The sequence below is a fragment of the Corapipo altera genome, unplaced genomic scaffold, assembly GCF_003945725.1.
Source record: "Corapipo altera isolate COAL_440 unplaced genomic scaffold, ASM394572v1 RXGC01000072.1, whole genome shotgun sequence".
NCBI lineage: Eukaryota > Metazoa > Chordata > Aves > Passeriformes > Pipridae > Corapipo > Corapipo altera.
Window position 1 is genome coordinate 2,339,182 of NW_020884943.1, and position 13,626 is coordinate 2,352,807.

Below are 13,626 nucleotides of genomic sequence, written 5' to 3' on the forward strand. Positions count from 1 at the left end.
GGCATACTAATTGCATAAAGGTCTATGCTGAACACAAATATAGGGCAAATGCAGATTTGCCAGGAACTGTGTAAAAACATTGATATCTCCATGCCTGTTTGTCCAGTGACTGCAGAGCTAATCTACAGGGCCAATGACCAAACCCCTTCCTCCATGGGGCCACAAACTCTTTTCCAATTAACAGACATACACAAGAATTAAACCTCACAAAACTTAATATGGATGTTTTGGCCTTTTGCAAGACAGAGATGTTTCTTCCTAGCAAGTGCATTTTGACCTCAGAGAGGAAACACAGCATTAGCTACAAACTCTTGGGCTCCTCCTCACGTGGATCCTTCAGTCAATAACAACACCCATGTTCATGGCCTCTGGTCTGGCAAAGATTCCTGCTACCCCCTAATGATCCATAAAGCAACAAGGAGGAAACTGCTGCACACAATACGAACAAGGGACTGACCATCTGGCTTATTTTCCTTCCCACTTGAAACATTACCTAAATAGTCTCAATTTCTTTCCTCATCTTAAATAATTTGAGTATGACTAATGGAAAAGTATATTTTAAGAGCTGCTTTGACAACTTCTGCATGGATATCTTTTTTCTCTCTACACTGAGTGGTCACCTCTTCCTCCTTTTTTAAATGTATTTTGCTTTATAGGAGAAGAAGGAATGCAACTAGGATTACAGCCTGACAGAGGGTTTGAGTTTGAAAAAGTTTTTTATGTCTGTATATAATAAACCTATGGTACCATAGCTATAAAATAACTCTGGTCTCCCAAGAAAATCTCTGGAATGTGGCTAGCTGAGCAGAGCTGACTGAGGGGTGCTTCACCTGAGAAAAGCATCAAACAGAGACAATGACAGAAATTCCTAGGCTTTTTAAGGTAACAAGTAAGATGAAGGGCTGTGCTCTACACTGGATCATATCTGGATGCAAGTTCAGGCAGCATAAATCCTTAATGAAAACAGAATTTCCTTCATAAAGGAATGAAAGCAATAGGCCAATTTTTTAACAGCTCAATCTTGCAGCTTTTGTTCAAAGGAAATTAGAATTTTTAATTATGAAAGAAATATGAAAAGATATAGATGATAACTGTCCTTTACTTCACAGACCTTTAGTTTTGATCATGATTTTGTCATAAGCATTGGTATAATTAGTTTTTTTCAGATACCCTTATCTTTCAGAATAATATGACTGCATGAGAATGAAGTGTCTTTTGGTGTCTCTCTTTTCAATTTTTTTAAATCATGAATAAACTTTGGAGGTATATATTGGAGAGACCAGTTTGTAATGTAACCTCTCATGACTCAGAAACAAGGCAGGAAATACAGAGGAAAAAAACTCCTTAAAATCCCTCTTTTTTTTTTTAAATATTGTGCTTTATGTGAAGTTTATTGTTTGTCTTGACTGCATCTCATAGTATAGATTTTTTTATATAGCTTGAATTTACATGTTTAGCCAAGTTAGGCCACAAGTGTCAGCGTGAGCATGGAACAAATAGGTGTCATTCAGGCAACTGAATGCTGGGAAATTCAGGGCCAGTCACTGGCATTTTAGAAAAAGCTTGTACTTTGTGCTCTGTTACATAAGAGGGCTCTTATCAAAGCCACTTTAAATATTCTTCTAGAACAATGAATACATATATGTAGAGACTAAGTCAAACACAGGGAAAAGCTCAAAGAGGACATGTTGTGTTTGTGCTACTCAGAGTATATATTACAAAAAGAGTCTCAAAGGTATTAAAGGAAAGTTGCATTGATTCTTGGATCTAAGAATCTATTTCTGCTCTAACTGCAGTCAATGAATGGAAAAAAAATACTTTTGTTAAATCTTGTTTGAATGATGCTTTGCTTATTTAGAAGAAACCTCTTGCATTTAAAAGTATTTGCAGACAAAACTATTTACAGATATTTCTCTAAAGTCTCAGCTAGACTGTCAATGAAGAAGCAAAATAATTTGGGTTACTTTGCTCAACTATATTATATATTGCCCAGCCTAAGCAATGGAGAGTGATCAATTCAAAAACACAGTCCCAAAAATCTAATAAAATTGAGTCCTGACACACAGCAGTAAATTACACAGAAATTTCTGTACATGGAAAGGATTTTCACACAGCTATAAAATTTTTAGCTAAGTCCTATTCCAGTTGAGTGTAGTGATCTGAAAGAATTAGTAACTGATATTCAGGTTATCGGAGATAAAAATTAAGAGGATTTCAAAAAGACAAACTTACCAACTTTTTTTCCAATTCCTTATTAAAATCATCCACATAAGAGAGAACAAAATCGATTCTCCTGACACCATCCCTGAAGAAAATAGAATCTTTGCTTTGATGTCTTTTATCAATCTGTAGAAGATAAAGGTATATGAATAAAAAAGCAAGTATTGCTGTTTCTCTAAAATATAACAGAAGACAAAGAAGTTTCCCCATATTGTCACAATTCTTCAGTTTCTTCATAGTTGAAGATATACTTGGGCAAGATTTAACAGGGCTATATCCAGTTAAAATAATTTCAAAATTAACTGCATATGTCCACAAGCACTACATGTAAATAACTGGTGTAGGAAGAATAAATACATGTTAGTGTAGCAATATTTGTGAATACTTGAAGCAGGTGGCAAAATGTAAATTCCATGCATTTTCCTCTACATAACAAGATTCACTAAATCAAACACCACAGAGACATATGTCCCAGCAATGACTACATATAAAAATGGCACACAAACAACACAGGAATGACATTTCAAAACTGAGTATTTACTTTCATGGGGGAAAAAAAATACATCTAATAAAAGGTATCAATGCAACAGGGTAATTAGTATTCCAATTGATCTATTAAAGGTCATATTTTAATTTATCAGCAGGCCAGAGTGTCATAGTAACAACATTTACCTTTTTCATCGATTAGGCCACAGTAATTAATGTTAGGCAAATAAAAGACTATAACCCCACTCTCCTAAGGAAGTTAACTCATATTAGGTAATATTATTTGTTAACATATCAATATTCAGCTTTACCAAATTGTGTACAAGACATACAGCAAAGTGATCTCCAGAAGCTAAACGTTGAGGAATTCCAGAGAGGAAATCTGGCCTCTCTGCTGAGGAAGGCTGGTGTTTTTAAACCACACCCATCAACAAAAATGTATTTTTATGGGGCTGAATTGGGTTTTCATTTTATTAGAGTAGGAACAAAACAGAATAATTCAGAGAGCTATGTCTCCGTTATCTCCGTCTCACACCATGCAAGGATACATGTGAAAAAGTTCCCTGAGAAAGCACAGGATATTTATTTATAACTGTGAACCTTTTTCACAGTTAACAAAAGGCATCACACAGTGAAGCATGTTATTACTGCAGCCATCCAAGCCACTTGCAATACCATTCATCACTGGTTTACCCTGAGACGTCGCTTCAGGAACAGATTGTATCTCCTTCCACTCTGCTGGAATAACCAACAAGTAGTTAGCAGGCCCACTGCTTCCCTCCAAGGTCCAAACCACCTGCTTGGAGCACATACACCCCAACTACAGTGAGCAAGAAATCCGTGCCCCTCAAAGCTGGGAAAAGCCCCCAAATATCAAAACAAGCACTCACAAATAATATGACTATCATGTCTTTTCTATTAAAGGCGAAGCTGTGCTGGAATCCATTCTGACAGCAAGTATATGTTTTAAAAGAATGACTCCTAGTTGCCATCATTTGGATACTTAAGCAGATTTAAAAAAGAACATTAAGAAAGTGGGTCTGAGTGTAGTGCAAGGGTAACACAACAAGCACACATTTCTGTTACACTTGTGTTAGGCTGGACCCACTGGGACACAAAAAGACAAATGGCAACCATGTAATTCCAGAGCTGACAAAATTACAAGCCATAATATCCACACAGTCCAGGACACATGTTTATCTTCAAGTAGGCTGAAATGAAATACAAATAATTGAAAACTCCTGTTGTTCCACAGTGTTGCACAACTTTATGCATCTCCATTAGACACACTGGTAACTGCTGGAACCAGATAGCAGCCTACCTGAAGCATCCACGCACTACAGAGAATTCCTGTGTTCCCTATGCTAGCCCTTGGGGAGCTACAAAACACTGTGTTGCAAAAGGTAAAAGAAATTATTTCCTGAAAATTCTGCCAACCCTTCTTTGCCTTCCCTCTTCAGCGATTTTGTGAGGGTTTTCTGTGGTTTTTCTTCTTGAGTAATATTTACAGTAGATTAATTAAAGTAGACCACTTTGTATGACTGAAATCAGCTACCTCAGAAAATACTTTTGCTTCCAAATGCAGCACGTAATCTTGCATGATTAATAGGCTCACAAAAATCATGGAATCCAATAGATGAAAAGAAAATGCATTTTTCTATCCTATTTTGAACTTACAGGTTTGGGTTTTTCTTTGTAAATATAACTGTGACTACATGCAAACTGCAACAGTTTAGATGTTGATTTAATCAAGTTAACATAGTGCACAGAACCACACTCACATCTGTATAGAATCAACAGTAATGTAATTATTCAGCCTTACAGTAAGTGAACCCCAAAGTGCATTCTAACAACTTACAGTGCTGGGGAATTGCCCTAAAAAAGGTCACCCCAACCACTGGCTTACACTGTGTAAGACACAGAATCATATACACAAAGAAGAAATAAATCAATACATAATATTTACTTCAAAAAATGCTCCTGCCAAAGGAGTATCCCAAATTGTCTGGGTTGCATAGTTATAATTAGATTATTCAATACAATTGAAGTAATACTTTATCTTTAGTGCCATCAACATTCGCTCATTTTTTAAGACGCATCAGAACCCTCAGTCATTAAAGGCCTGACTATCAATTTAAGAAGATGCAGTAGTCATTGCTGGATCTGCTTTGAGAAGGGGAATACTTATCACTTCCCTCTCCTTCTCTACATAGGATTATTTATCATGGATAGTGACAGGCCTGCTTATTAAACACATAAATTATTCCTTTCCATTTTGCTGCATTTGGATTTCACAAGGAGAACAAGCTCAGCCTTGCATACTTATGCAGGTTTGTGGATATATGTGCACCTACAGGTTTAAAATATATAAAACGTTTGTAATTTGCATTGGTCGTATCAGTGAATCACTAAACATTACGGATTAGTAGCAGCTCTTTCCAGGAATGTATTCAAATTAATTATCCTGGACAACCTGCAGTTATTAAATGAAGCTATACCTCATCACAGTAGATGCTCTGTAATGTGTTCCTTCTGCAATACAAGTACCAAATAAAAACTTCCTAACACAGTACAGAAAGCAAATTGAAGCTTTTGAATAATCAAATTATACCCAATGAGGAATTACAGAAGAGATGGAGCCCCAATCCATACGGTGAAAACTCCAGAAGTAACAGCCACAAGTCGCAACAAGGGAAATTTCTACTGGATGTGAGGGTGTGGTTGAGTGGGAATGGGTACAAAAGGTTACCCAGAGGGACTGCATAATCTCCATCCCCAAAGACCACACAGCCTGATCAAGCTAGGCCAGGACTGCACAACCTGTTTGAAGTTTGAAGCCAGCCTTGCCTTGGGTAGGAGGCTGGCCAAGGAGACCCCCAGAGGTCACTTCTAATCCAAGTTCATTGCAGGAGTCTATGAAACGGTGTTACTGCAAACATTCAGCATTTACCAACGCTTTCAAAAAGTTGAATAAATCCATCAGCTGCAAAGCAAGTTTACAAAAACCACCTGTTCAAATACTGCCCTCCTGTAGTAACTTTCCAGTCTCAATAGTCTAATTATCTCTCTAAGAACTAAGTGACCTCACAACTTGCAGACAGATGTGCTAACTGAATGCTGTAATGATCTATCGTGAAGAGAGAAATTTTCTTTTCACATGGCTACAGAAGTGCAAACTTACAGGATTCATACAGAATTGTATTAATATTTCCAATTACCCCATATTCGATAACTTCCGTCTCGACACCCAGCGGAGGTCGGGGCATTGGACCACGTCCAACCAACCGACCTTCCAAGTACCTACACTTGCAATCCTCACCTTGGACACGATCTAAAGCCCTGCAGTAGGAAACCCTGACTCAAACAGGACAGGAGACAGGAGAGACCAAGTTGTCAGTACGGAAACAAGCACAGTTCAAGATGAAGTAAAGCTGTAAGAGCCCATGGCCCTCTCTGCCCAGACTGGTTTGGGTACAGCGTGTAAATGTTGGCTGGTGGCCCCACACTCCATCCAGAACCACCCAGACTCTCCAGCACTGCTGAACACTCGCTGAGGAGCCCTTGGCTGCCTCGCTCCACAGGGGCCTCAGAGACGCTTCTGCAGGGCCAAGGCAAACAGTCAGACACGGTGAGCTGGAGAGGGAAACCCAGCTGCTGGAAGTGGCACCAACCACTAACACTGGCACAGAAAGTGCTTCAGAGAAATGGCTTTGGTTTGAAGCTGAGGGACGGGGACTGCGGTAAATGTCTCCGTGGCCCAACAGCCTTGGGCAGTGTGGGCAGCTCCCCCTCAGTGGTTTAAGGAAATCATAGTACCCAGAATGCAAATATGTTTTGCAGGTTATACCTGAATGATTTAATCCCATATGTTTTTACAGGACTCTGAGGGATTTGTGTTTCTGGTCATCCACCTACCAGGAATTTTATGTCCTTACAGGTCACTTAGCACAGCTCACTCCTTATAGGCACGGAGCTTCCTTCAAATACACCCTGCTGCTAAATATCCCAGCCCTCTCCATGCCCATGCTTCAAAGACAGGGGAACTTCTCCTAAAGCAATACTTTTCAGATTATTATTCAGTCAGAAGAGTGCAAGTTCCTTAGGGGCCTTCGTTCAGAAACACCCATCCTAAATTCAATGCCCTGTTCTTCAAGGTTTCCCAAGAGTCCAACCACACAGACATGGGACTGCAAGTCCAGACTTCAGCACTGTTCCCCTTCTGCTTTTTGCATCTTGCACCTTTTTTGTGAGAAGGTGGTTTAGAGCAGCACTTTCAGTAACAAAGCAGTAACCAACACTAATCTGGGGTGGAGGAATCCATTAGCTTCATTACAGTTACAGCACAGGGAAGCACCTCTGGCTATGAGGTTACATTAATAACATGGAATGGTTGTTTGTATGATCCCCATCAGCACATCAAAGAGTTATACTGTCATAGTCCTATATTTCCAGGTAAAAAACCTGCCTGAAATTACAAAACGAAATTGGTTTGTAACATTTGCTTGCTTACAAGATAGTCTACAAACCAAATATTTATTTTATTGACTGCATACCTTTGATAATCACACAGGCATGTTAGATCTAAAATGGACAGGGTAAAAAAACCAAAAGAACTGCATTAAAAAGTAATCAGGTAATTTATAAATTTCCACTGCAGAAAAACTTTCAGAATACAGAAATGGACAAAAACATAAGTGTTTAAAAGCTGAACCAAAATACAAGAGAAGCTTCCATAACTGAAGGGGTAGGAAACATTCAATGGCTTAAAAACACTTCACTCAGATCCCCAGTTTGCATGGAATATTTATATACTCCTCCTGTTCACTGAATTAAACACACAGTTAAAGGAAAAACATGCGGATCTAAGTGCTGCTATGCTAAATACAACTTCATAAATATAAATATATATATTTTTATATATTTATATATACCTATAAATAAGTTTAAACATAATTTTATAAACACACATATATAAATAATATAAACTTATTTCCAAAAGCAAAAAGTTCCTGTGAATGCATTTCCAGAACATACACAAATATACAGGCACTCTCATGAAAATCAAAAAGGCAAATTTCTGGTTTATGCACCATAAACTCAGTTCCCATTTTACCAGAGAGCCCCTTTCCATGAAGTTCTCTTCATTATTCTTCCTTGGAGGAATCCGTGCAACTGAAGAGTTACTCATTTTAAACAAGTGTATTAACAACACTCTTCACACATCCCAGTTTCCAGTTAGACTTCATGCAGGTTACAAGGTTGCATAAAAAAACATAATCTTTCCCATCCAAAGAAACACAAAATCCCATAAATTTCTTGCAAGTTGCTTTTTTCACTCTCACCTGTGTTTCATTTCTGAACCACATTAAAATCTGAAAGCTTGAAAACATGCACTTCAAAGCCGTTTACGACACCAAGATATTTGCACTGAAATTTAAATGCACAAAAAAGCCTCTCTGGATAAACAAGAACAGAAGAAAGAAAAATAAAAAGTATGCTAAGAGAGCATAGGTGTTAATGGAAGACACCAGAGCCCAATGTAAGCGAGCAGACAGTTTTAATACACCTCAGCATGTACTTCTTCAGTTATCTTAAGTGAATTTTTGTACTTTTTCTCCATAAAACAATAATTATTATTTTAAGTTTTCTGATATATTTGAGAATTTGTACAGTTATCTTTTCTGTGAATTTCAGTAAGTGGCTACTTTGAGCCTTTCTTTATTATTTGCTACAATGAAAAAAAAAAGAGGCAACGCGTTTCAAATGACGTCAGTGTTTGTTTCTTGCTCTTTAAAACTTTTTAAAGTATCATGCTGACTCACACAGCCCTCAGGCTATCATGGCAACAAGGGATCCCACATTTGTTAATAACACCAGAGTCAGAATATACCCTATAGCCCATCAAACCAAAACAATGATAAAAAAAGCAAACTTTCCAGTTTTCTCCACCAATCTTAACTTTCCAATTTTGTCTATTATCTTTTTGATTTGCTTGAATTTTTTTAAATCATCACCAGGAATAAATGCAAACACCACATTCATAATTTATAAGCTAGAAAAGATTCTTTTTTGGAAGGATGGGATCCTCGAAACTGGAAAATTTTCTGGTGAGGGATGTTTTGGCATACTGTAATAGAAGACGCCACACAAATTCATGCAGGGAAGCATGAATATTGCTTACTGCTTACCACTTGATGTTCAGGGATGAGTAAAGTAGTCTCAGTGCTGCTTAGGCCCTGCCAGTGGCATCACGGGAAAAACATAATGTTGTTAGCGATGATGCAAAGGATGCTTTAAAAATAAAAGGCTAATTCAGAAGAAACAGTGAAGTTTCTGGCTTAAGTTGATAAAAGCTCTTCTGAGCAATAGATGGATTTGCAGTCTAGACAGTCAAAGTTTAAAGCAATCTCCACTTCCTCAGGCAAGCTTGGTCTCTAGCCTACGTCACCAACTTTTATATGGCCCCTATTAATTTTAACTATTAACAATTACCATTTTTGGTAAGAGCTATACAGTATTCCTCACCATTTCCCTTGGAAAAAAATAAAGTCTAAACAAGTTGGCACGGATTACCGTTTACAAGCTGATGAAGGACAACTTTTAACAGTACTCTTATTTATTTTGATACCAAAGAGAGAAAGTGTACATAGCACAGACAGCTGTGCTTGCATTCAGAACAGTGTAATAGCCCCTTAAATGGCTATTTCTTGAAATACAAATCTGAAATTATACAACGTGCACTGAACAAAAACAAATGCAAGGAAAAAAATCCTCAATCTCCCAGTGTAGACAAGGTAAATGGGTACCAGTAATTGCAGTTGTTATTCTTAATGAGACTAGTGAGGGCATCCCAGCTTCCACTTCTGATCCACAGCCAGTGAGACCCTACCCTGATTTTAACTGTACAAGATCTGGTGCTATTTTCCTGTACGTGGGCCTGGGGGCTGCTGCAACATCCTCGGGCCAGACTCCACAGAGGTGTGACAGGAACACCAAGAACAGAGAGCTCTGCAGAGCACAGCCATCCTACAAACATAACCATCAGCCATCTGGGGTCCTGGCCCCACTGTGGGATTACAGCAGCGATGGATTTTGAGATCAGACTTTGCCATTGGAAAGAATAATGGTTTGCAATACCTCAGCTGTTCTGCAATATCTAATTCTGAGAGTCAATAACATCACACTTTTGTTTTGCTTCTGTACACAAACCGCAGACAGCTTTAAACAGTGCAACCAAACAGTGTAAGGGCATTATGAAAATATAACAGTTCTCTATGGAATTCAATTAACTTTCAATAGAAGCAGAACACTAACAGCATTTCGTTATTGGACCATCATTTATTGCTTTAGAATTGTAATATTTCAAAAGGTTTATTACCCTAAAACCAATTTTCATAAAGTACTGTTTATTATTTTTTAAATTAGAAAACAATATTTTTCACTTTTATTACCATTTTTCTTGAGAGAAACCACTGAATTTCATTCCTGTAATTTTGTGAACCAAATGTGCTGGTTTTGTCCTATTGACACGTCAAGTAATACATAAACACATCTTTACATTCTTTTTATGATGCTATCTCTGGGTATTTGCTTATCTAAGGAAGAGAAAAATCTCCTTTTCAGAACGCAGTCAAATAAACACAGAAAGATCGATCTGGATTTTGGCAAGGAATCCACATGAGAACCAGTGCAAATATAAATAGCTGCACTATGCTCTTCCTGTGAGATAGTCTGACCTGGGTTTAGAAATCTAATCCTCATGTCACTGATGCTACAGGAAAAACTGCTCTATTAGTAGAGGACGAAGGGCTGAGACAATTAAGCAGAGAGTTTTTCCTCCAGTTATACACTGCACGTACCTGCCATGTAAAGTACTGTACAAACTGAACCTCCATGAAAGCACAGCCTTGCTTTCAATGCTGCCCCACAGCTCCTGATCTCTCCACTGCACACAGCCCCCCATCCATGCTGGGATTCTTCCATCTGCTTTCATCCAGCCTCTCCATCCCACACACTCCTCCATGGCTGGATGTAAGTCCAGGTTTTAGCCACCCACTGGTGCTCACTGCCCACAGAGATAGAATTTTAATACATTTAGTGAAACACTCAGCTGTGAGGTGAAGATGCACAGCTGGCAGAGGCCTTTGTACCTTCCTCTGCATTCTGCGAAATGCTTTCCTGTTAATCTAGGGAACCTACCCTGCTCTCAGGACAACTGTCTGCAATTAATTAGCAATTAATTAGCTCAGGTCATTGGGGTTGACTGTCGTAAAACTGGCGCTCCAACCCCCTCCTGCACATTTTAAGTACTCTTGTAGAAATGCACCACTTTTTCATTGTATGCCAAAATCTATGTACAGCACAAAGGGGGTCCAATCTTGGTAACACATGACCCCCAAAACAGGACCCAACTCAAACAGTTCAACTCTGTTGAGAGGAAAACCAAGAAGGTTGGCAGCAGCGGTGGGTTGGTCCTTCTTACTCTGGAATCCACCCTCATAAGCCTTTAATGCACTCTGGCTCTGCCCAAAATAGCCCTCAGATTGTGTTTTTGTTAGACCTGGAAGAAGTATTTTTGTGCTTCCATTTAGACTTTGAATCCAATTTGGTCTGCCTTCACAATGTTGATAATTGTATTATATTTTTCTCTCTACTTGAAAATCCACCTTGTCCGAATTGAAAAATTAACAAGCATGAAAAGTAATGTTTATTATGATGGTGTTTCTTCAGGAAAAAAAACCCAAACAATTAATTTGGAACACCTGCAGCACCTGTTGCTCTGAAAAAAATAATAATGTATGTGTCATACCCCTAATTTTGGTAAAATGCATTGCTTTAATAAATTTGAAGGAGTTCTGTCAATTTACTTCTGCTTACCTGGTTTAAATAAAGACAGCTTGTTCTCAGATTTTCTCATGATCAAGTTACATTATGGAAAATCCCAATTAACAATGAGTTAGTGAGCATTTCACTGGTGTGAAACTAACAGAAGAGTGAAAACTTCATGTATAACCATGCAAAAGTAATTTTTAACTCCTCAGAGCTAGATTAGGGTACAATCCTGCAGCCTTCCTCAGAGTAGTGCAGTCACCTGTATATCAATGGGTGCACATGCATACCAAGTAAACATTTTAAAATACCTTGTACTTCTTAATTGGAACAGCTGAGGACAAATAGTCTTCTGTATACACATCTTACAGATGTTGATATACTAAAAACCAGGGATTCAATTTTGGACAAAATCTGTACTAATTTTACATTTATCCCTTCTGAATGGCCTGAACTTTTACTATTAGGAAATTTCATACAAATTCAAATTTTTAACCTTTCTTCCAATCTTGAATTAATTGAGTAACCTTCTTTCCTCCTAAGTACAGGAACTCTATTTTGTCAGTGGGTTTCATCCTCATTTACTTTGTAATTTGAACAACTAATTACAACCCCTGAACAGACTCACCACCACATACTTTTCTAGTGCTCTCTCTGCGTAAAGCACAGGGGAAAAATGAATTCTCAGGTTTCATCGCATTCCTTTTTCCAATTTGCTTGAAAGGACTTTCAGAGGCATTTATGTATTTCTTGAAACAGAAACTCCATAAAGACTGATTCAGGTAGATTCTATGTAGAGATTCACTCGGGACAGTTGCCCATCCCTAACAGAAGCAGCTGTCTGTGTATTACTGATTTAACAAAGACATAATTGGAAGCAGTTCCCATTGCAGCACTTATCTGAAAGTATCCCCATCATATCTTTTTTTTTTTCCCCTTCTCCCATCTCCTGTTTGCTGAAAATGTCTCCTCGCTTCCCTGCATGACATCTACAGATGATTTACTCTATAAGGGTTGGAATATGAAAAGCTGCAGAACTCCAAGTGATGTTATTTTTTTTTGTTCTTGTGGGAGATTAAACAATAAGAAAAATACAGAGGCTGAAGATTAAAAAAAAAAAAAAAAATCACAAAGGACCAAACGCGCCACAGATTGGAGACTCAAATGTTCTCTGAGTCCTGGACTTCATCTAACTTTTGTATATATGTTGGCAGGCTTCACTACAGACTGTTTTTCACCTTTGTCTTTGTTTTACTTGCATCACTCCTTATGTCCAAATCACATATTCCTTTACAGATTACAAAAGAAAGAAAGAAAGAAAGAAACAATCACTGAATTATGGATAGGTAATGTTTCCTGTTCTCCATATTAAATCTAGATTCATTTTTTCCCTCCTCTAATCAATGATAAGGCCTCAGATTTTCTCTGAACAGAATTTCTCTGCACAGAATTTCTGCTGAGCAGAAACATATTGCTACTGTACATTATGTTTTTTCTCTTCCAAAAGACAGCCCGAGCCTAATGAAGTAGTGACCTGCATGTAAGTTCATTTAACTCTTTCCAATGTTTTAATTAATTCCATTCCTGTTTCAAAATTACTTGACTTAAATTGGTTTAAGACTTCCAAATGTTCATATTTTTCAACTGCAGAAACATTGTTAAGTGACAAGAAAATTACTAACCTACCACAGGAGTAAAATCATTAAACACAGAAATGTGCTACTTGTCAAAACAAGAGCAAAACATATTGACCCCAGCTCAGAAGGGCTTGGTGAAAAGAGGAGAAACCACAGCTTGTCTTTCATGCTGGGATAGAAGACCCTGCTCAATTCCTACAGGAATGTATCAAGGATGTCAAAGGCAGCCTAGCAAAGAACTGAGGGAAAAGAAATTCTTCCAGTTTATACAGAAGACACCTGAAGTTGTGACAACACATGAAAACAAAAGATTAACATTTTATGAAAAAAATCCCATAAATATTAGGGGCTATCTTACTACTGGAATGAATTCATAGAAAAACTAAGTACAGACCTAACCTGAATATTTAGGACATTATTAATCAAGAACTAAGCCTGTCATGAGTGATAAGAG

The 13,626-nt window shown here is 37.9% G+C and overlaps 1 protein-coding gene across 2 annotated transcripts in view; it reads right to left on the reverse strand.

Moving 5' to 3' along the window:
* ANO5 (anoctamin 5) overlaps window positions 1–13,626 on the reverse strand; it is a 52,140-nt gene that overhangs the window by 24,120 nt on the left and 14,394 nt on the right. Inside the window, exons 3-4 of one of the 2 annotated variants that reach the window (XM_027662200.1) lie at window positions 8,895–8,942; window positions 2,233–2,346 (exon numbers count right to left, since the gene is read on the reverse strand). In XM_027662200.1, coding sequence (XP_027518001.1) covers window positions 2,233–2,346; window positions 8,895–8,942 — 162 coding nt within the window. The remainder of the gene's footprint in view (window positions 1–2,232; window positions 2,347–8,894; window positions 8,943–13,626) is intronic. The other variant, XM_027662202.1, reaches the window with a different exon arrangement.